The 24,115-nt window shown below is 38.8% G+C and overlaps 1 protein-coding gene across 2 annotated transcripts; it reads right to left on the bottom strand.

The window, feature by feature from the left end:
- Positions 1–1,371: 1,371 nt before the first annotated feature.
- Positions 1,372–20,282, bottom strand: LOC143353275 (putative cytochrome P450 6a14). 2 transcript variants are annotated; one of them, XM_076786470.1, is made up of 6 exons: positions 20,153–20,282; positions 13,386–13,789; positions 12,206–12,731; positions 10,029–10,250; positions 7,882–8,133; positions 1,372–1,682 (listed from the first exon to the last, which is right to left on the bottom strand). In XM_076786470.1, exons 2-6 carry the CDS (start codon positions 13,719–13,721, stop codon positions 1,519–1,521), a joined length of 1,500 nt encoding a protein of 499 aa, XP_076642585.1. In that variant the 5' UTR covers positions 13,722–13,789; positions 20,153–20,282; the 3' UTR covers positions 1,372–1,518. The 2 variants fall into 2 exon arrangements, with proteins under 2 accessions (XP_076642585.1, XP_076642594.1); XM_076786479.1 differs by having other exon boundaries at positions 13,386–13,740; positions 20,153–20,254.
- Between the last annotated feature and the right edge of the window lie 3,833 nt (positions 20,283–24,115).

Raw genomic sequence — 24,115 nt, 5'->3', positions numbered from 1 at the left:
GTGTCCACGGTGAACACAGTCCGTCTGGACGCATATTTCGTGCGTTCTCAGGTTGAGAACGCGTGGCCTCCGGCCACTGGTGACCCCAATCTCTCGTGTATTGCGAGATTCATATTCCTAGTCCCCACGTGCGTGGAGGACCGTCGGAACTTGGCAGGGCGTACGCTTGTACGCCTCCACCATTGCCAACAAAATCCCCACAGTGGTGACCCCGACGTGATGTTGGGAGTCGTGGGAGACGTGGTGGACTGTTGCGTCGCCGTGTGGTGGGATGGGGACTTTTGGTGTGGGTTCGGGTGCCCGTGGAGCGCTGAAGCGCTCTGCTCGTGGAGGTTCACAAATAACTTCGTACACAGAGTAAAATGGCGAAAATAATTGTTAGAGATTTATTTAGAAAGTCTTGGAGATGTAACTCCTTCGGTTCTATAATGAGTTCTGTGTCGTCCTGGAGCTTCGAATCCCTTTTTTAGCTTCTTCCTTCTCGCTTCCTTAGCCAATAGGAAAATTGGGATCTTCTGGCTAGGCGTTGATTCGTCGGATCACTCGTCTTCCGGTTGCTGCTTGATGGTGATTGGCAGTGGATGGATCTTAATAGCGCACGCACGGGAGTGGGGTACGCGTGAGGGTGAAGCCCCGCCAAAACAAGGGACGTGGGGCCATGTGGGACCGAACGAGAGAGAGGTCCGAGGGAGTTCCAAGAGGTCCTTGACTCGGAATTTATGACCTCTTGTCCTTAACTGATTCCGGACTTCGACTATCCCTAATTTATGTAGAATTGGAGAAGCTACTCTAAGAGGCTGCGTGACTTTCTCTAAATTCCGCAATTAGTCTCGCCGACTCGAATTTCGTCAAGGATCTCTATGGAACTCTCCCGGTCTTTCTTTACCTACTCTAAACTATCGCGCCCAAATAAAATACGTATGTATGAAATACGCGATTACATCTTATATTTAAATTTCCCTCTCCGCGCCATTAATCGATGCTATATATATATCTAGCTATGTTCGCGTGGTCAACTGGCCACGCTACACATGCATTGCAATAGGGTAGTTTTGTTTCTTTTATTACGTTTGTTGGAAATAGGCCTTAATAGGCGCGCAGCGCTCCCTGTGTTTCGTACACCGAACTATGATGTGCCTTCTTCTTGCTGCTGTACACTCGTGCTTGAAACGTGTGATACCTTTTTCAAGAACTCTGTATTTTATTATCCGCTGTTATACAATAAATCTTCATTGCAAAATATCATGTCCCAACAACGTTCCCATACACTTAATATTATTTCCACGCTATTGTATTGAGAACTAAACAAGTTACAATTAGAACGACACATTTGTTACCGTCGAAAAGATTACAAAAATTTGATGCAAAAAATTAAATTTTTTCATTATATTAGTGTTTCTTTTTTAGCATTTCTAAAACATTGTTGTTCATTCATCTGTTTTACTTATTATTACCCTGCACTATTAAGTCTCAATATTCATAAATTCTGGACTTATATTACATGTAAACACGACATTATTAAATTTTTGTTATCTTTAAGTATATTGGGTTCTTAGATTGCAAAGTGAATGCGCCTGCATCATATTCATACGGAATCGGAGTTTGCTTACAGACGTCCACTTTGTGATTTCGAAGTACTTTAACCAGTCCGAGTTTGACTTGCAATTCGGCGAAACGGGAACCTGTAAGAAACATTAAAATAATAGCTATTCGCTTTCTGAAAGACAATTTGGTGATGATGAAACTAATAATGTACAGGCCTTGCCAACAAATTTTCGATGTGGCTCAAAAGTACGAATTCGGTTGAAAAATTGTACGTGTTATTGTTATGATATATTATATCACAGATTCGATTCCGCGCGAGAGAAGGCTATCTATCCACGGAGCACGCATGATAGACGCGTACGGTTTGTTATCTGACCACGAATAAACTCTTATATATCCGTTACTAGTATGGAAAAGTCATCATTAGTTTTCTTAATATATTTATATAATATAGTTATATTTATAAGTTAGTTATTCAGTCGTTCCAGGTTAACGATTCCAACATCAACGACAGTATGGCGGAATGGTATACATTATAATCGAAATTTGCGGACCCAGAATGTGGAAATTTCTGAATTTCTGAATTGTAAAGATGAATTTCTCGATGTAAATTTTTCACCATTTCGGCAAAACTTATTCTAATTAGATATTTTGAATTTTAATAGTAGGTTGTAGATTATCAACATTTAGAAAAAGATATTTTCTTATATACAAATTCACTATCTGTTCCGATTGAAGATCAAACGACAGAGCTTCAGTTGGAATTGAGCGATTTGCAATCAGATGACCTGTTTTCTTTAAAGAAAGAGCCACAGAAACATCTCTTTTCAAATTCCTAACTGTAGAAAAATATTCCAAATAAGAAGTTCTGGTTTAGAAATGTATTCAATGTTTGCATTGACTTATGTGTATGAAATTAGTTTTTCGGCCATGAAATTAATTAAATCAAATGTTCGTAATTCATTAAGTGATGATTCCCTAGAAAGCGCGTTACGTATTGCTACGACTGAATTCAGTCTTGACTTTCTCCAATTAATTCTTTGAATTTTTCTTTGCTTGTTTTATGCTTCTGCTTCTGCTTATGCTTAATATCCATCCGTTTTATAACGTTTTTTTATTAGTGGTCGCAGGTTTATAGCTCTTATGATTATACGATTGTTCTGAAATCTATAAAGATTTTGAACCATTACTTCCAAAGAGCACTTTGTAAATAAATAATTTATCAAAAAGGAATAGATATATCGCGAGTAACATCTGATATTTCTAATAAATATAACTATATTTATAAATCTAATAAGGATAACTAACGATCAGTTATTGTACCCACTAGAAACGGGAATAGAAGAATTTATACGCGCAGATCGCTCTACATTTCGTGGACAAAAAAGGAAGCGTACGCATCTCGCAGTTTTCGTACACTACACATAGTGTCCCTGCTTCACAAGCAGTCACTCGAAACAGCACAGAGGCAAACGGGGTCCTCGCTCGCACCCAATTGATAGGCTTTGGCGCCACACACTTTAGCCAATAATTCGGCTAAATCCAAAAGTATGTGTGGAATGACCCAATCGTACGGCTTATAGCCGCATTCTTGTGAGGTAAGCAGAGTACATTGTAAGAACTTACATGATTATGACGCGCACTTCGCGGATAGGTAGCCTCACTCGCGCGTACGGTCAGCTACGGAGATACGTATAGAGTCGCCAGATCACGGGAGTTGACTCGAATTGTGGGGGAAAAGTTACCTTACCCTCCTTCTGCCAGACATAACTTCTGCATTGTGACACATGTACGACAGAGATGAAACTGAAGGGGAGAGGGTAAAGTGAGGAGACAAGTGTTAGGCCGCGATCACACCAGAAGAGACGAAACGATCGTGCGACGTCGGACGTCGCGTCGGCCGTATCATCCGATATCGGAGCTACTGTGACAGCAGTCTTAATCTGTTCATTCTGGGTATGTATCGTGGGATAACGAACGAAATCCCGAGGGCGCGGCGAAGGTGTACGCTGCACAAAAGAAAGGTTGTCTAGCCGTGTCCAATCTTGTTTTAGATCAGGCCCGGGCAACTTCTTCCCCGCAGTCGCTTCATGACCCTCACTACCAGTGTGCAGGTTCCCCCGTCACTGGCTACTGCATGTTACCCTACCGTGCTTTCTCCTGAAGACAACCTCATGTACAGGTTCCTAATCTCCCGACCCTTTTCCCACACTCCATAGGAGCAAGGTGGAGTATCTCAAGAGTGGGGAGAAGACTCGCGCGTGGCTCGCGAGTCACCAGTTGCCCATGCCTGTTCTAGACTGTCGTTTGGTCCAGTCACAAAAAAGTTGTTCTGGTTTAATAAAGTGCGTGCTATCGATCGTCGATCCGTTTGCCGCAACCATCTCGTATGACGTCTTGCTGGCTCGGCCTTTGACGAGTGTGCGTGGATACACACAAAGGTCCGAGCCAGTGTCGACGAGGTATTCGGTCTTCGTCACTTTGTCCGTGACGAAGAGGCGGCAGGTGGATGTTCCGTCACTGGCTGCCGCGGTCAGTGTCGGAGGGACTCGTTTCCCGCATACGAACACGGTTTGTGGCATTTGGTGGACTCCTTCCCAAACCTCTGGTGGTACCAGCAGACGTTCTCCGTCTTACGCGATGACCTGGACGAAGACCGACTCCGTCTGGGCGTCCTGCTTCCCTTGTGACTGCAAGGTCGGGATGTTTCGGCGATTCGAAGCTCCAGTTTCTCCAATCGGTCGATCAGGAGCTCTGCCAGGCGGTCGGACTGCGTTGGGGCCGACGTGCTGGCTACCTGGGCTGGCTGCACCTCCGCGTGGATCTGGTCGGCTATCTCGGCTAGCTTGCTTAATGGCAGGTCTGACTGAGCCGAGACGATGGCTCTGGTCACGTTGGGTAGTCTACCTGACCACAGGGTCCGCAGGAACTCGTCGCTGACTGTGGTACCTGCGAGGTTCCGCATATGGCGTAAGAATTGCGACGGGGTTCGGTCGCCTATTTCCTCCTGCTCCAGCAGCTGCCGGATCCTTTTTCCTTGGGTCGCCGACAGCCTCTTCAGAAGTTCGGACCTTAATGTCCCATATTTGTTGGCCTCCGGTGGGTTTATAAAAATATGCTGCACTTCCACCGCGTATTTGGGCTCGAGCTGAGACAGTATGTAATAAAATTTTGTCGTGTCAGCTGTAATCCCGTTTAGGGCGAACTGTGCCTCGATTTGGCGGAACCACAGTTCGGGTTGCTCAGGCCAGAAAGGTGGGATCCTGATGGCGACCTTGCTGACTTCTAGCGTCGTTGTCTCCATTTCAATATCACTGCACTACACGCACTTCGAGAGAAAAAAAATGCGCGTGATGCGACTCAGTCACCCTGATCACGTCGGGGTCACCAATGAAGGAACAGGATTATGTAAGGCGGGTGCCTTAGAATAAATGCTCAAAATCAGGCGTACGTGACTGAGTCGTTTATTTACAAATAGAATGATGTCGCGAGAGCGTCCGAGGTGGTTCAACTAAACTCACGATTCACTTGACTCGCGATTGAACTTGGGCTGCGGTTTTTTACAGCGACCGGACTGCAACCCGACTCTAAGTGACTCGGCGCAGAATCGGCTGTGACTTCTTCGTGACTCCCTCCTCGTCGGTAGTCTCTGCCTTATATTCTCGAAAATGCTTGTCGGCTGATTGGTGGAAGTCCTTGCGAGGAACTTCCACCAATCCGTGCATTTTGCATAACACGCCCACGTTCCACGCCTCTCGTGCGTGAGAAGGGTGAGCGTGTCGTGCTGTTAAAAATCTAATTTTGGTGATGCAGCGGGGTGTCTTCCGGGCCCCGTGCTAAGTGCGGTACGTGACTGCTGGCTTACGTCAACGGGCCCAGCTTTCCCGGGTGATAGAAACCAGGCACGCGTCGCTGGGACACTCTAGGCTGGAGACCCTTAGACTACCCAAAATTTATGGCGTCCACTTGCGCTATTGAGTTCGTCGCTAGGAACTACAAGGACACATCTGTCCGCTAAGTGGCCAAAAACGTTAAAGACGTTTTCTCACAAATAGCGTCTTATGCTGTGCAAACCATAAATCTTTCTTGGTGCTGGTGTCACGTTCCCGCGCGGGAAACGCGACGATTTCCAGGAAACGCCTGGAAACAACACTTCAACGCTCCTGCCTCACGCCGAACGCGGTCAACCCCCTCCACGCACACTTCTCCGACCCTTGCGCCGTCACCCCACTGTTAGTCACGCCACCCGCCACCAGATGACCACGGACCCCCAGTCACTTTCTCGCTGTTAAAGATATTAGACCTCCCACATATATACCCCCGGCGAAGACCGAATTTTTGGAGAACCCACAAGCTCGCTTAAGGTGATCACTCCCCAGTTGACTCAGACGGATCCGGTGCGTGTCACTAGCACGTTGAGGTCTGAGACACTGCTGCCCCACTGTCCCCTGCAATCAGTCCCACTCAAAAGAACAGACGAGGAGGGAGGGACTGTATTCCTACATCACCAGAAGCCAGGAGGCTGCCGACAAGAAGCCGGACTACACTTCAACGCCAAGCCCCCCCCCCCCCCAAAGCCACCCACCAGGAGACTCCCGATCTCACTCCCTTCGCAGAGTGCTCCCGCATTTTCGAAAAACGTTAGAGCCCGACACTTATATTTTATATTTCATATTTTATTTTATATTTTATATTTTATATTTTATATTTTATATTTTATATTTTATATTTTATATTTTATATTTTATATTTTATATTTTATATTTTATATTTTATATTTTATATTTTATATTTTATATTTTATATTTTATATTTTATATTTTATATTTTATATTTTATATTTTATATTTTATATTTTATATTTTATATTTTATATTTTATATTTTATATTTTATATTTTATATTTTATATTTTATATTTTATATTTTATATTTTATATTTTATATTTTATATTTTATATTTTATATTTTATATTTTATATTTTATATTTTATATTTTATATTTTATATTTTATATTTTATATTTTATATTTTATATTTTATATTTTATATTTTATATTTTATATTTTATATTTTATATTTTATATTTTATATTTTATATTTTATATTTTATATTTTATATTTTATATTTTATATTTTATATTTTATATTTTATATTTTATATTTTATATTTTATATTTTATATTTTATATTTTATATTTTATATTTTATATTTTATATTTTATATTTTATATTTTATATTTTATATTTTATATTTTATATTTTATATTTTATATTTTATATTTTATATTTTATATTTTATATTTTATATTTTATATTTTATATTTTATATTTTATATTTTATATTTTATATTTTATATTTTATATTTTATATTTTATATTTTATATTTTATATTTTATATTTTATATTTTATATTTTATATTTTATATTTTATATTTTATATTTTATATTTTATATTTTATATTTTATATTTTATATTTTATATTTTATATTTTATATTTTATATTTTATATTTTATATTTTATATTTTATATTTTATATTTTATATTTTATATTTTATATTTTATATTTTATATTTTATATTTTATATTTTATATTTTATATTTTATATTTTATATTTTATATTTTATATTTTATATTTTATATTTTATATTTTATATTTTATATTTTATATTTTATATTTTATATTTTATATTTTATATTTTATATTTTATATTTTATATTTTATATTTTATATTTTATATTTTATATTATTTTATATTTTATATTTTATATTTTACTTTCCTATCTATTATTTTATATTATATTATAATTTCCCGTTAATTTATCAAAACGTTGTCTTTCTCTCTTTTTTTTAATAAACTGTTTTCCCGAAACCTCTGTTAATCTCCTTTCGTTGCCACGTTTTTCACGAGCGATCCGCCTACGAGAAGAGGTTGCCGCTCGCCTTTTCTCGGTCCTCGTTACAGGCTCTCCCAAAGGGAAGCCATAGCACGTAACACTGGTGCGCTGAAGATTTCTCTTCCGGCGCCCCGCTAGCCGCTGCAAACCCATCTCTGCGTGCGAGCAGTTAGTCTTCAGTCAGTCCTCAGCTAGTCCGCATTTACACCACATCTTTGTACAGTTGTTATCATTAAATTCAAAGTTATTGTTATCAACAAGTTCTACTAATCATTCTACCGCTCAAAACATCTCACCCTTTAAAACAAGAACTACCTAGCACGGTTTTAAGTAACTAAACAGGAGTGGTATGACTGAATTAAACTTTCTTTTTAACAGTGAAGAAAAAAAAGGAACAGGTTTTCAGAAATATGGTTGCAATATGCCGGTACATACCAACGCAATTTCTTGGTCCGTCGCCAAAAGGTATGTAGTGCATAGGATGTCGAGCTAGTACTTCTTCTTTGTTAAACCTTTCAGGATCGAATTTTTCAGGATCTGGGTAAATTTCAGGATCTCGATGTATTGCAAAAACTGGAATCCATATATTGATCAGTTTTGGTATTGTAAATTTCAAAGTATCAAAAGTGTATTCAGACGTTGTTTTTCGCTCAATTGTTACCCCAGCAGGGAATTTCCTTAATGTTTCTACAAAAATAAAAAAATTTCATTTCTATAGTAAGATCTAAAGCTAAAAATGAGTTAAGTAAAACTAGTTTTATATAATAATATCACTAGAACTAATAATTACATTCTATTGAATAGCATGTATGCGATATTTATCGTTTAAATGTATTTTCAGCACCTGTACCGATAATATTCTTAATATTCATTGTTCTTTCCTTGTTAGATATAAATGAAAGAGCATATAAATTCGTTTAAAAAAGTTGAAAACTGTATGAGATGCTTGGCAACGAAATTTAGTGATATTGTAACAACTTACTTTGCATTAATAATTTATTATGTGTGTACGTGTACACTCCCGTTTAAGAGTGTGGAGCATATTATGATTTCAAAAGGAATACCGTCCTTATGTAAATAAATATTTTACCCATATTATTGTTCTATTAAAGTACCGAAACAGTATACATTTGTATTTAAAAGAGTAAGTTGTGATTATAATATCCTTAATTTCATAAAAACTATACTAATGTACGAAAGCATATTACGATCGTAAGACAATATTTGGACTCGCTTTAAAGCTAGAAGCCTCTAGTTTCATAATACTTCCTTCATATTTTCTAAGAATTTTTGCTTGATGTAGCGAGCCAAGAAACTGAAGACGCGCTTTTTTTCTCGATATTGCTATACATTGAAATATTTATGAAAATTTTGGAAAACCTTTTAACGTGACTGAAACTACCATAGATTTTCAACTCTTTACGACACCTTCAAAATTGGTGCACGATTTTTTAATTCGTTTTATCGAGCTTTGAGTGAGACATGTGTCGCAAACTTATAAACGTACATACCTATAAGTTACACCATGAGGGCTTTACACGACCCGAACTCGTTCTTCATTTTTATTCAATAAAACAGTGAAAACAAATCGTACATCAATTTTTAAGGAATCGTTGTAAAGAGGTTTCAATCTTCAAATGTATGGCAGTTTCATTTACGCGAATTCTTTTGAAGGTTTTCGGAGACGTTTGAATTCGCAGCATTTTTTCGGAACATTTTTTTTTAGTCCCTAGTTTCCCATCTGCTACATCATGCAAAAATATCATAGATGTAAATAAACACTGCTTTCCGTAAGTAGAGGCTTGACGCTTTAAAATAAGTCAGGCATGGTTGTACTATTTGTTTGTACGAAATGATTACAATTGGAATATCGACAATGTTTCGAGAATCGGAAATGCAGTGTTTAAATAAATCTTGTATCCACAGTAGGTTTTATTTGCCAAAGAATAACGGTGGGTTTATAATATCTTAGAACCTGAAGAATAAATTTTTTTTTAATGTTTTAGGCGTCTGAGGTACCCATTTCACCATTTTTTAACATCCTCCTTATTAAAAGGATACTTATACTTTTACTTATACTTTTTATTGCTTATATGTTAGTCTACTTTGGGACGAATTGTTTACATACTGTTGGCATTAACATTATCCGATGTACACCTCGTGGAGGTTGCTCAATTGGACTCTGTTACTTTTATGACATTTTTCCCGAACGATTTCGTTACTACAACTCAATATTAAAATAAAATGAAAAGCAGCAAGTTGGTTTCGATTGAAAAAAGCGCCAAGGATATTGGAGTAACCTCTTTGTGATGTACATCGCGTAATGCTTAAGTCGGTGGCACGTTAACTTTGACAGTTAACCATTCAACAACGGCTCACTTGTAAGTAGTGTATTTAACTCGTCTCAATGTAGTTGAGATGTTGTGGTGATATTTACCCCATAATATCAAACAACTATCACCGGAAACATTTTTTCGTATTTTTGCTATTTACAGAAATAATCACATGAGGATACTTTAAACGGACATACTGTATATGTATATATATATATATAATAATATGTAATATGCTTATGTGTTCACCTTTGAATACTTTATCCAAGTATTTCAACTCTTTCAGAGACTCAACCGTGAAGGTATCGCCGTACTTAGCATGATATGCCTTCATTTCTTCATGCAGTTTATCTTGCACATCGTGATTCTGAGCTAGCTCACAAAGAGCCCAGCTCATAGCAGTCGAAGATGTATCAGATCCGGCCGCGAAGAAAGTGAAAGCTTGAGCAGTAAGCAGTGTGTCCGTTAACTCTGAAAATAATTATTCAATATTTTACGAATTTTTCATAAAACTGTGGCACGAAATATATTAGTATACTGTTTTTGTCAGTAATTTTCAAAGTGCTTCTCTGAAAGTTCAAATGCTTATCAGTGTATAATTTACCTAAAGTGTCAAAAAAAGAATAAGTAAATCTTTGAAAAACGTTGAAACAATTGGTTTTTATCATTTTTAACTACGGCGCATCACAGAAAAAATATGAAAAGAATTGAGGATAGTGCTGATGACAAGATCGTATTGCTAAATTAATTTCATAGGTGCCACTTCTAAACTTCAATACAATATAACTTCTATATACAGGGTGAGTCACGAAAAACAGAACACTTGATTTTCTTTGTAGTATGATGGTAAATGAAAGTTTCAAAAGTGAAATGAAACTGTTCAAAGGGGAAAATACGATAATGTCAACAGATTTTGTGTTGAACGTTTTTTTTTTACGTCATTTCAATGTTGTCAGTATTGTATTTTTAATCTCATTACGCGACGGCAGAAATTAAAATTAAAATAGAATGATGTCTTTAAATGCGACTTTTCTTTAATTAACTGTCTATAATCGCTGTGTATAATCGTATGTTTTTATTTATATTATTACATATGCACGGAATATGCATTGTACATATATCGTTAACATAAAATATGCAAAACATACGCAATATGCAAAATAAAAATTATATTTTTAGAATCTCCTAATGACAAAACATATTTCATAAAAAAATAATATTGCATAAACATTCGCAGTCTATTAGTAGACTAGACTGGGTTATTACCCACGCGACTTGTCGAACCCTAATTATTCAATTGTAGGCGAAAGAACTACATGACAATCGCACTGAGAACTGATGAATTCCCAGGAGAGAAGAAAAGTTTGTTTACCATGCATAGGTGTATCTCCGTAAAAAAATTTTTTTTAAAATCGAACTTTGGTTCACTATTAGGCAATACAAAAATAAATTTTTTTATTAAGTTGTGAAATCTATTATCCGGCGAAAAAATCCATTATTTTCGAGGAATTTAGTACACACGATTCGAAAACTAATGCGAAGAAAGCGGCTTCAAGATGCTCTGAGTCCAGGGGTGGTCGCGCACTTAGCGAACCTACCTGTGTCCTGTATGGTATCTAAAGGTTAATGACACGCTAATTATCGTCATTGAGTTAAAAGCCAGACCCCAGGGTCTGGGGTAACTTCCAGAAGCGTACATGTTTATAACTTCCAAAGACTATTTTAGAGTATTCATTCTAAAAAAATTCTCTAGCTATTCTTCCATCACTCGGTATATAGTTCCCTAGTAATTTGTTGTAGTGACCTTCTTCATTTTGATTTTCACATATATTTTCTATTTGTGTTCGTCGTTTTTTCATAAAAATTCTTAAAAGAATCTCGTCATCTTCTTCTTCTTCTTTAAGTAGTAACAACAGTAATTTGCAATAGCATGCGATCGCGTCTGACAAAGTTTGACGAATGGAGTATAAAAGGCCTCAGAATCTCAAAACGCTGGGTCCAGACGCGCTTAGGAAATCCGACCTTTAGGAAAACCGCAATCCCATAAGGTCCGGCCGTGGGAAGCGACAGTATCGCACCTTTATTTCATTATCGCACATTTTTCGTTTTTTCGCTTTAGGGTTACCGAGCTGCCAAAATTATCTTGTCACTGTTACGTTAGCCGTAATCGCATAAAGTCGCCATGAAAAGTGGTTTCCTAAATCGCGCGGGTCCTGGCTGCCGACCGCCATCGAGGCGGAGGGGCTCCATTTTGGATAAGCTGACCAAAATATTCCCATAATTTGCTCCATAACTACCCTCCCGGTCTATCGAATGATTCATAGGCAGTTTAATTTGAGCCATTTGATTGTACCATTTAACCGTGCATTACTGTATATCGTAGATTAGTCTTGTAAACATAGTTTTATGGACAATAAGTAACTTACCTATGCCTTTGAACCATTCTGGATGGTTTCTAAATTCTATGAGCGCGTTAAGGAAATCAGGTCTATAGATGCTGTGCTCCTTCCTATACTTAATCATGTCCATGACAGTTTTCGTGAAGAAAGTAGCTAACGTCTTTTCAGGCACTACATATCCAAGTAAATCGTACAATTCCGGCCAGAACTGTCTTGTTTTTAATCGTAAAGTGGTTTCAATGGATGAATCGAAAATACGGTTGCCCATTCGACGAAACTCCGATTCCTTTTCGCCATCACCGCTCATATCAATTCCGAAGGCGCAACTACCAATCACGTCCATTGTAAAGCGTGAGAACATTTGTTTAACTTCGATTGGTTCTTCTGTTGCAACTAATTTATTTAAATTTGCTTCTAAGTTTTTTGAACATTCCACTGCAAGTCCGAACATGTTTCTCAGTTTTCCTGATGTAAAAACCGGACTTATTTTCGGTCTTAGCTGTCGCCATCTAGTTGCGTCTAATTGAAATAAATTCAGGGACATGGGTTCAGTCTGTAAACATTTTAGGAAATCATTTTGTCAGGTAAATATTGTTTAGTTAAATCGCCGTAAAAGTAGCATCACTCAATGATTCTATTCTAAATATTTTGTGTTAAATCGTTTGCTATGTTCCAGTAAGAAAACTCAAGTAAGAATTGAATTACTGGATTGTCTTATTCGATACTATTTCATTCAACAGTAAATGTAGTTACTCTCTTTTATTAGCATTACCAAATGATAATTTAAATCAATCATTCAAATTTCTTAAAAATTGACGATGCTGAAAAAATTTTCTAATTCGCGTTCAGTATTTTTAGAATTAGAATCAACAGTTTCGGAATCACTTTTTGTTTACCATAACACAAAAAACGTTAGAATTCGTTTGATAGTGCTATTCATGGCGGAGCTTCTGGTACAAGTAGATTCATGTATCTATACAGTGTATTTATTATAAGTTATATTTTTAGCAATGCAAGATTATTTGATACATTTTCATGTATTTGAAGGGGAAATGAATAACTGAATAAAATGTTAGGGCTCAGTAAAAAAAGATCAAATACATCATTGCGAGTATATTTCAATCTCATATCTAAAATTAATTACATTGAATACTATTGAATGTAATTGAATAAAATTTCATTTACACTTGTCTGGTGTTATACATACCCGTTCGTGAACCCTATCTGAACGTTCTTCAAAGGAGGAGAAGTCCCTGATTAGGACGTTCTTTATAATATCTGGATCATGTAGAACAAGAATAGGTGACAGTCCTTCGAATAATCCAACCACAGGTTCATGTTTGTATTTCTTACGAATGTTCTCTACTACGTCTGCTCTAGTTACTCTTGCAAGGGTTAGATCCAAGAGATTGCCGAAAATCGGGTGAGGTTTTGGTCCAGCTACGCCACGTTTTCTCCAGAAACGAAATTTGTACACACGGTAATAATAGAAAGCGATAAGTAGTAAAGCAACACCGTAGAAAAGTTCCAAGTAACTCGCCATTGTCCCCGCTATTCAGCAGCTAGCAATCAAATGTTCAAGTCAATGTTCAGTCAATGTTCTGCAAACTCCTGAAAAATTGATTTTATTTGGTTGGTCAATAGATGATATCGAATTTGACTGTAAAAAATCGTTCATCCTGTTTTTAACACCAAAGACTAAAAAGTAACTAATTCAACCGGATTCTAAAATTTTTAGATAAATAGATTTTACTTACAAAAGTATTGTACTTGTTCTTATTGGCAACATTGAAAGATTTATCACTATACTTTTTATATGGAAGAGTATGTAGGCTAGTACAATGAGTTACCCTGGGATCGTCGACAACTCATTTCACCGACACTGTTGTCATCGATACGATTTGACCGACATTAACTTTCGTTGACACTATGTTTTTATTGACATGGTCAAATTGTCGACAAATGTTTTCATCGACATGATTTGATCGAAACTATGTTTTCATCGACACGGACAAATTGTCGACAAATGGTTTCATCGACAGTCCATGTTTAGCGACAGGTTTGAGTTCATTCGTTTCCACGAACAAATTTGCACGAACTCATAGCTACATTAGAAATTGTTGTTATTATTCACCCCAATTTGTGATGCTGCTATGTGTCAGTACGTTTCCTGCTTTTGTACGTAATTGTTGTGTAACACAACAAAAGTGTTAAAGTGTTCGTAAAACAAATGCAATGAGTTCGACAGCCCAGATTAATTTTGAAGGACTGACGGAAGTTATTTCGTCTATTCGTGGATAACAAAAAATTGTAATTGATGGTTTTATATTTAAAAAGAATCAATATAGGGATAAGTTATATTATTGGGTTTGTGAGGAAAGTGGTGTTGGAGGAAACAGTTGCCAATGTTGCGGTACTGCTGTAGCGGCTAGCTGGGCGCCGGAAGAGAAGTCTTCAGCGCACCAGCACCAAGAGAGATTTATGGTTTGCACAGCATAAGACGCTATTTGTGAGAAAACGTCTTTAACGTTTTTGGCCACTTAGCGGACAGATGTGTCCTTGTAGTTCCTAGCGACGAACTCAATAGCGCAAGTGGACGCCATAAATTTTGGGTAGTCGAAGGATCTCCAGCTTAAGGCTCGTACAGACCTGAACATTTTGACGAGCATTGCGACGAACATTGCGCCGAACAGCGAACGAAACTCAAAATCGACATTCATTTCGGCGATCCGAACGGCGCGATTTTGCGTTTCGGTCGCTGTTCGGCGCAATGTTCGTCGAAATGTTCAGGTCTGTACGAGCCTTTAGAGTGTCCCAGCGACGCGTGCCTGGTTTCTATCACCCGGGAAAGCTGGGCCCGTTGACGTAAGCCAGCAGCCACGTACCGCAGTTAGCAGTACGGCACTGGGCCCGGAAGATACCCCGCTGCATCACCAAAATTAGATTTTTAACGAAACGTAGCGCTCACCCTTCTCACGCACGAGGGGCGTGGAACTTGGGCGTGTTATGCAAAATGCACGGATTGGTGGAAGTTCCTCGAAAGGACTTCCACCAATCAGTCGAGAAGCATTTTTGAGAATATAAGGCAGCAAACTACCGACGCGAAGAGTCTAGTCGAGCGGTCTAGTCACAGCCGAGTCATAACTACAGTCTAGTTACAACACGAGTCATAGTCTCGTCCGGTCGCTGTTAAATCGCAGTAAAAGTTCTGTCGCGCCGAGTCACAGCAATTAGATTCATAATAGCGCTAGGCTAACTATACCGGACGCTATCGCGACTTCACATTAAGAAATAAACGACTCAGTCACGTAAACCTGATTTGTGAATACTTATTCTAAGGCACCCGCCTTACATAACCCTATTCCTTCACTGCAAATACAGCAGCAGTATAGAGGAGATTTCAAGATCACCTTGATTTTTTCTAATGGAAAGACCTACTTTTGTTGGATTCCGGGTTTGGAAATCGAGTACAACAGTTTATAATAAAATCGAGAAGAGTTTTATTTAAGTGTATACACGGTGGCGAGTTCAAGGTACAGCGATGTAACCTTCTGCACTGAAATATGTGTTAGACACACTGTGTATGTAGTGTAGGGCACGGACGTAACGGGTTTGACACGGAATCCTTGGGGAACTGACAACTGTTTGTTTTGGTGTGCTCCGTGTACGTTCTGCCGTTGGAGACGTTTTGAATTCGACGAAACGGACAAATTCGGTAGCCGTACCGGTGACGTGTGACGTCATTTCGCCGGCGACGCGTGTGCTCGCGCGTTACCGCGAAGACGAGTCGTGTATTAGACGTAGATCGAACCGCACGCGTTAGGCCAAGCGAGGCGCATAACTTAGCTTTCGGTCATTTTCGATTCCGTGCATTCTGTCTCGTCTCTCCGTCACTCTCGATTCCGCTAGAGATTTTGGTAACACTTGCGGTTCGTTATTTGAGACTGCGTAACCACCGCGTGCGTGTACCGCTTTGTTATCGCGAAGGCGAAAATCTCCCGTGCGTTCTTTGCATCGTTTTTCATTGAGAATATATTTAGACTGCTCAATCGAGCTATTTAATACAAATCTCAACTTTCTTCAACAAATACCGTCTATTCTACCGATTCTCCCACTAAGGAAGGAATTCCTAGAGCATCTCTCGACCACCTTACGAATTAATGAAATTCAGTTGATATCCCTAAATTTCGCGTGAGGCTCCAGGTTGAACAATATGCAAGAAGAAGCTCTGACTCTGTTTCGACGGGCTGCTATATATATGTAGTTTTTGAGAGGAAAATGTGGAAGGGAGTAGAAAAGGCTTGTTGTGGAAAGGATGACGTGGAAGAGACAAAGTCTAAAGGTCTGTTTGGTCATGATGATTCAAGGGTTTTGGCTGACGTGTCTATGGGATGATTATCATGATGCGTTGGTGTTTAACTAGAGTCTAGGGTTATCGGGTATACAACACTTTCTGTATCATGAATCGATAGACTATCGAATTCTGAGTAAAACTGTATTGACCTCCATATGTCCTAAATCTAATAGTTAACGAGATATTATCGAAATAATTTTCTTTCTTCTTTGGACAATATCTCGTTAACTATTAGGTTTAGGACATATGAAGGTCAACGCTTTTATACTCAGATTTTGATACTCTATCGATCTATGGTATAAAAAATGGGACATTCATTTAAAAAAATGAAGTTGACCTTCATATGTCCTTTACGCGTCCACCTACAAAAAAGCTACTAACATCAGATTAATGCCCCCTCGAAACCAAGAAAGTTCCATCTGATGCATTACTTCCTAACACCAATAGCAGCCGAGTTATTCAGGTGGCCTGTTTCTGGCGCCTCACCCTGTATATACAGGCTGGTTGGTAACTGGTGGTACAAGCGGGAAGGGGGTGATTCTACGCGAAAAAAGAAGTCGAAAATATAGAATAAAAATTTTTCGTTTGAGGTTTTGTTTTCGAGAAAATCGATGTTAAAGATCCGTCGGGTTCGCGTGCTTTAGTATGCGCAGGAAGTAGAATTGGTAGGTCATGATCAGACGCAGCAGACAATTCCTATCGAATAGCATGCGTACTTGCTGCATTTTCAAACTCGATTTTCTCGAAAACGAAGCTTCGGATGAAAACATTTTATTCTATATTTTCCACTTCTTTTTTCGCGTAGAATCACCCCCTTTCCGCTTGTACCACCAGTTACCAACCACCCTGTATATGTTAGAAATTTGGTTGAGACTCGTTCGCTTTGAAAGTTCTGGGGTAAGTGCTGCGCTGTCCGACACAGTTCCCTCACCAAAAGGCACCCTTGCCTTCCCCACTCCGTGGCCAGATCCTCTTGGAACAAAGTCCCAATTCTTCGGGGCAATGCAACCTTGAGTTGCATGTCCCGGCAAGTATTTACTCGTCACACCCTCATAAACATAATAAACATGATAACAGATGGTCCAAAGTGCCCAACCGCTATCGCCCGACGACAGTTCTGTTTAGTCTCATGCATCCCTATTCAAGACGTAACGTAGGTTCAGACCCTACCATAAATCCTTTCAATCCTAAGGATCGCCTCGGTATCAGCCCTTGACTTAAATTTAAACATATTGACGATAACATATATATATTTGTAATTTCAAATACTGAAAAATCCATTCTACCATACTTTTCTACGGGTGGAGCGTTAAAACAACAGGTATTATGTGCCAAAGAGAAAAATAAGCCTATAGAACCGAAGAGTATCGACGAAATCAATTTGTCGGAAAAGGGCCTAGCAGGATAAGACTGGTCCAGCGGCCCCAGTACGATTTTTATCGGTATTGTAAACAATGGTATTGGAAAACAATGGTTTTTGGTTGAAAGATAATCCCCCAAAATTTTAAGTCGCTAACCCTTCATTTAAGGATAATATGAGGATAAATACCCTTAACTGTATCATTTTTTTTCTCGGTTGTTAATTAAGATATTCAGATGGAACAAAAACGAAAATATTCGAACTTACCTCCTTCATATCATATATTTTTTTCACAATTGTAATCAAATTATTAAGGGTAGAAAAAATTATTTAATTTTTTAGGGGTGGGGTTTGCAAGCAACCCTTCGAGTGACCACTTCCAAAAAATTCAAGAACAATCTTCTGTTACCTATTTAATATATACGCCGGACGGACCGTCGACGGAATCAGATACGGAAGTCTTTCCTCGGAGAAGCCGCAGTCGTAGCGAATTAGTCGATCACACCGTCTCGCGTCTGTTGTACTCGCGTGCGTATCTCGCGTAGAATATCGTAGGTTTCGCCCGTCGCGCCTTGTATCGGATGGCGCCGCGAAACGAATCCGTTCCCCAGGCGTTCGGCGTGGATTCCACGCTCTCGCGACCCCGCAAAACCGCAGGTCACCGGTCGGAAACCTTCGCGACCGCGTCGTTTCGGATACTATCGCGACAGTCCATTTGTAATTGCGCCGCCCACCTGCGTTCCGTAGAGTATCAGTATAGTGATATGGATCTCTAAAGGCTTTAGCACAAAATATATCGCTTTAATTTCATTACATTATTTTTGTGTAAATATTGTACAATTTTGTTATGTTTTGTAGTCTATATATGTATATTCGTAGTATTCGTTCTGCTTATCCAAATTTTTTATATGTATTTACACAATTATGATTGAAATTACATGAAATATTATGATTTTGTTCATAAGTGTGGAACTATTAATAAAGTTTGTTTATTTGAACCAATTCTGATTAATAAAGTAGCAATAAAAACTTTGACATAAATAAAACGCTTTGTAATTCTCTTCATTATTTATTATACAAGCAAATACTTTATACTTTATTATACAAGCATACAAAATGCGTCAGGAACATAACAATGATAATAACGATTAATCTGCATTAGCAAATACAAATTTGATGTCAGTGGAAACGAATGAACTCTTTATCGCCAAACACGGACTGTCGATGAAAATATACGTCGACGATTTGACCGTGTCGATGAAAACATAGCGTTGGTCAAATCATTTCGATGAAGACATTTGTCGACAATTTGACCATGTTGATGAAACCATAGTGTCGACGAAAATTAATGTCGGTCAAATCGTGTCGATGAAAACGGTGTCGGTGAAACGAGATCTCAACGATCCCAAGGTAAGCAAGACGAATAGTACCGACAAAAGCTAGATCTGGATTCCACTGTTAGTTAATTGTTTTTTATGTATGTAATGACGAGGACAACGTATTTTAAGGTCACTTAAATAAGAAGAAGAAGCTCCAAAATTATTTTCTATGTATCTTTTGTAGACAGACATATTAAATGTCATCATTTTCCAGAATTAGTTAAATTATACTAATTTATAAATTAAGCAATTTATAAATAAATTTTTGCAATTCCATTGGAAGAAGCTATGAAGCCAGTATTATTGAAAGTTTACAATAATTTATTTCAAATTCAAGCAATATGTACTAACTTCTGTATTGAAAAAAATGTGAAGCAATTTTCACCATCTTTAAACGTTTATAGCTCAACGTTATAACGTTGACCTATATTTATGAAGTTTTCAATTGATACAGATCTACAGAATGTATTTTTCAAACTTTCAATATAGGCCACCATAAATAAGTTTTAAATAATGCTTTTTTTATTTTCTCATATAATTCCGACCAATTGCAATTTAAAAAACAATTTTTTTCACATCATGTAGCAAACTAATTGTTCTAACTTATGAAAAAAATCCAAGTCGTATGGTCCAACATTAAAAAAGCCATCGTTTTTTTAAGAGTGTCCAAATATTAGTAAGTCATTTTACACTGTACATACAGTCAACACTCCTATAACGCGATTAATACATACAGCGTTATAAGAAACTCAGAATTAATATACATAAATCAGATCAAATGAAAATAAATTTCATACAAATAAAATCGTAGTTTGTGCACGGTAACTCTGATAATTAAATGATGTACACAATAATATTTTGTATTACGTACATATACTTACTTGATTGTTACCAATTGCACTTTATAATCAGGCAAATATCTTAGGTGAGTACCCAAACCTTCTTCGGCTGCAGTTACGCGACAAATGTGCATTGGGATTGAAAAGCTCCTTTTATGTATTCATTATATTCACGAATATTCACCACAATGACTTGTGCTTAACTTCGATATGTCTCCTGTTGAGTTATTACCGTTGTGTTGTTTGTAGAGCGGAATAACTTCGCCGGCGAGGCGGAGCCGCAGTATGTATTTTGCATACATAGTTATTTAAATTCTACGAATTTCCACAATTGTTTTTAACCCCTTGGCTACTGTGGGCGCCTATAGGGGCTTAGAAATTTTGCGTTTGTGACACTGAGAGCGCCTATAGGCGCTCGACATAGTTTGGCTTTATTATTTACATTAATATTAAATTCGTAATATTTATACTAATTCGGTTCAAAGAAATAAATAATATTGTTTTAATGTAGTGAAATTCAGTTTTTTGATTATTGAAATATGTTTTCACAAAAATACATCCCTACCCAAGAGTTCGCCGTTCTCAGCGCACATCGTAACTCAATTCCTGCCGTATGGTACGGCCGGTGCGTATCAAAGTCTGCCGTAGTCAAGGGGTTAAGTGAAAATGATCAAAACTAATAGACTTAAGACCCTTTTGGCTCTTAACGCGCGCACGATCCCAGACCGATATCAGATTCCGCATATAAAGGATTTTTCGCGTTTGCTAGCAGGGAAAACGATTTTTTCTACGTTAGATCTGGCAAGAGCGTATCACGATATTCCGCAAACTGCGATAACCACCCCGTTCGGATTGTTTGAATACACGGTAATGCCATTCGGGTTAAGGAATGCTGCGCAAACGTCCCAGCGCTTTATAGATTCGCTTTTAAGAGGTATTGACTTTTGCCATGTTTACAGAACACAAGGTACATATAAGGCAAATTTTCTTACGGCTGAATCAGTACGGCATTATAATCAATCCGAGCAAGTGTGTTTTCGCCGCGGCAGAGGTAAAGTTTCTCGGGTATACCATATCATGAACAAAGAAGACACTAGAACGTTAGCCGATAAAGTTAAAGCGATAGCAGATTTCCCAAAGCCTGAGATCCTCAATCAACTTCGTAGGTTTCTCGGAATGATTAACTTTTATCGGAGGTTTATACCTAACGCGGCACTCGCACAGTCACCAATCAATCGGTTGTTTTGTGGTCGCGAAATTAAAGGAAACGCTCCGATTGAGTGGTCGACAGACGCGGAAAAAGCTTTTCAAGCGTCGAAGGAGGCTTTGGTAAACGGGGCGTTATTAGAGCGAGTCACGCGCATCTCGCGATATGGTAGACACGTCAGATTTCGCGTTAGGCACGACGTTGCAGCACCGAGAAAAAGGTTCATGGAAATCATTAGCTTTCCACACGAAAGCCTTGTCTCCTGCGCAATGCAACTATGAACGGGAGTTGTTAACTGTATATGCTGCGGTAAAGCAAATCGAATCGAGTCCGTGGCCGCATCGTTACATTACGATGACTTAATTACTTCTGACTGCGTCTGGCATCTCATTACAATTAAAACGCGTAAAATCGGTAAACAGCGACACCGATATTCATTGCGACATGTCGACTGGAAATGTCAGACCATTCGTCACAAAACCTTTTCGATGTCAAACACTTTTTCCCACACACGCACTTTCGCATCCTGGAGCTAAAGCCACGTTGCGAATAGTTAAAGAACGTTTCGTGTGGTCGTCGATAGAAAAGGATTGTCGCGAATGGACGCGAAGTTGCATCGAGTGTCAGCGCGCCAAAATAAGTAGCCATGTAGCAAGTCCTGTTGGAACATTCGCATTGCCGTCCGCTAGGTTCCATAGGCAATTAAAGGCAGCGATTGAATGCCACGGCGATGAGCGTTGGTCTGATGTATTTCCCATAGTTTTGTTAAGCATTCGAGCAGCGTATCGCATGGACTTGGAAGCATCAGTCACTGAATTAGTGTACGGCGAGAATTTAAGCTTGCCAGCGGAATTTTTTGCTAATATAGGGGAAAATAGCACGGAACCGGTAGAGTTAGGGTCTATTCATACTTGCCGGAGACGAATGCTAGTATGGATACTACCACGTTTTCTATATTCATACGCGCCGGAACCCTAGCAAGGCCACTTGAGAGCTGTCCGAGATGCTCGTAAAAAAGGCCAAGTGCTGCACACCGCGGGGGTTTGCTACCTAACACCAGAACAGTTTACTCCCCTCTACACACCGGGATGCCAATGAGCTCGGCATCCGGCGCGGCGGCAGTCCCGTGCCTTTCCAGGATCGAAAGCAAAGCGATCTCTGCAGAGGCTGTCCGGCCGCCGGATGCCACAACAGTGTGCAAGAACGTCCAAAAGCTGTCCGAAGTACAATACTGTCCAATCATTAGGAACTATTAAGTCGATGCTTCCTCTTTGAAATTTCGTTTTTGCATTTGCGGAGCCTCAAATATTGCGGCCAGGTAAAAGATCGGCAAAGGACGCGACGTCCGGCGATTCAGGTAAATTGTAATTGCACCGACTGATCGACCACTATTCACCGACAGGCTTGGAAAAACCAACGTCCTTTGTACTATGAATGGTATTAACCTTTACTGTACTCTCGGTGTTAAGGATCTAGTCGAGGCGAATGAGGCACAGAGTGACTCAGGAGCGAAGGAAAGAGATGTAGGTAGGTGACTGGAAAATGGATGTGGACAATGTTATGGGAGATCAAAATGCGTGTGTAACTAAGTATTAAATATATTAACAAACAGTGGTGGAATACAAAGGGGGAACAGTGAGTCGAGACGTTTAAAGGTTGGTCGGTAGTTCGATTATAATGCACATAGATAAGCAATGTATATAGTAATATACCTACATAAACAGTTTGTAGCGTAATGTACATTGGTATGCAGTTTATGATTTTGTGCATTCATATTATTCAATAAGTTTAGTTGCTAGTTAGAATAAGTAATCGTAATAGGACGTTTGCATTGACAGGGGAGGTCGTGTAGCGACCAGGAACATTTGGCATACAAATGGTTAAGCGAGTTTATGGAACCCGTTGTCCCACATCTGCTTTTGAAAAAGCCATTATTCGTCCTAGCGAGCGTTTTAAAGTTTTGGTTATGGCACGTATTGGCCATTAGACTTTTTAGTTTCAGCCGCGACTGTCGTTTCAGCCTCAACAGTGCGGGTACCATAAACCTTGACTTTTCCGAAGAGACCGAGAAGATAGGCAAGTAGGCGACAGCGGGCCCGTAGGAAATCCCGCTACATTGCCAAATTTCCGGTGTCGCCCCCGCGTTCAGGAACACCAAATCAAGGGCGCCAGGAGTCCCCGAGAAAATACCTGATTGGTTAAAAAGGCTAATGCAGGCCTGACCAATCAGGGCGATTTTGAGACAGCTATGAAGCTTCGCACGATTGAAGAGATAGTGAGCTGAGATATTGATAAGTGTCCGAGCTATCAACCAAGACTTGTACGCACAGCAAGTCTAAATAAAGATTTTCTTGCCAAGAATCGAACACATGGGGTGATTTATACCATAACCCACCTATTTCCACATGTTTGTCGTTTTTTCAACAAAATTCTTAAAAAAATCTCGTCATATTCTTCTTCTTTATTAAGTAGTAACAAAAGTAAGTTTTGATTCATTTTTTTTTACATTCAACTGATTCTACTTTCTCTATATGTAGAGATAGTCAACGACGTGCTGAAGAACAGAAGAGGAAAGAAAAGGGACCTACTATCACCATAAAAATGCGTTCGGACGCACGCGCATAGACGCAGTTGCGCTTCGGAAAACCAGACGCAGTTGGATGCGATCGTGTCTGACGAAGTTTGACGAATGGAGTATAAAAGGTCCCAAAATCGCAAAACGCTGCGTCTGGACGCGCTTAGATAAATCGATGTTAGAAAAATCGAAGTAAGCAAACGGTCGAGGCAGGCCATGTGTT

This window comes from Halictus rubicundus, chromosome 1 (genome assembly GCF_050948215.1).
Source record: "Halictus rubicundus isolate RS-2024b chromosome 1, iyHalRubi1_principal, whole genome shotgun sequence".
Lineage (NCBI taxonomy): Eukaryota > Metazoa > Arthropoda > Insecta > Hymenoptera > Halictidae > Halictus > Halictus rubicundus.
This window is presented reverse-complemented; position numbering and strand designations above follow the sequence as displayed.

Coding starts and splice junctions, on each gene's coding strand:
- LOC143353275 (XM_076786470.1), bottom strand. CDS start 13,721: ATGGCGAGTTACTTGGAACTTTTCTACGGTGTTGCTTTACTACTTATC. Junction 10,251..12,205: donor AGAATGGTTCAAAGGCATAG/GTAAGTTACTTA, acceptor AATTATTTTCAG/AGTTAACGGACACACTGCTT. Junction 8,134..10,028: donor CTTGGATAAAGTATTCAAAG/GTGAACACATAA, acceptor TTATTTTTGTAG/AAACATTAAGGAAATTCCCT.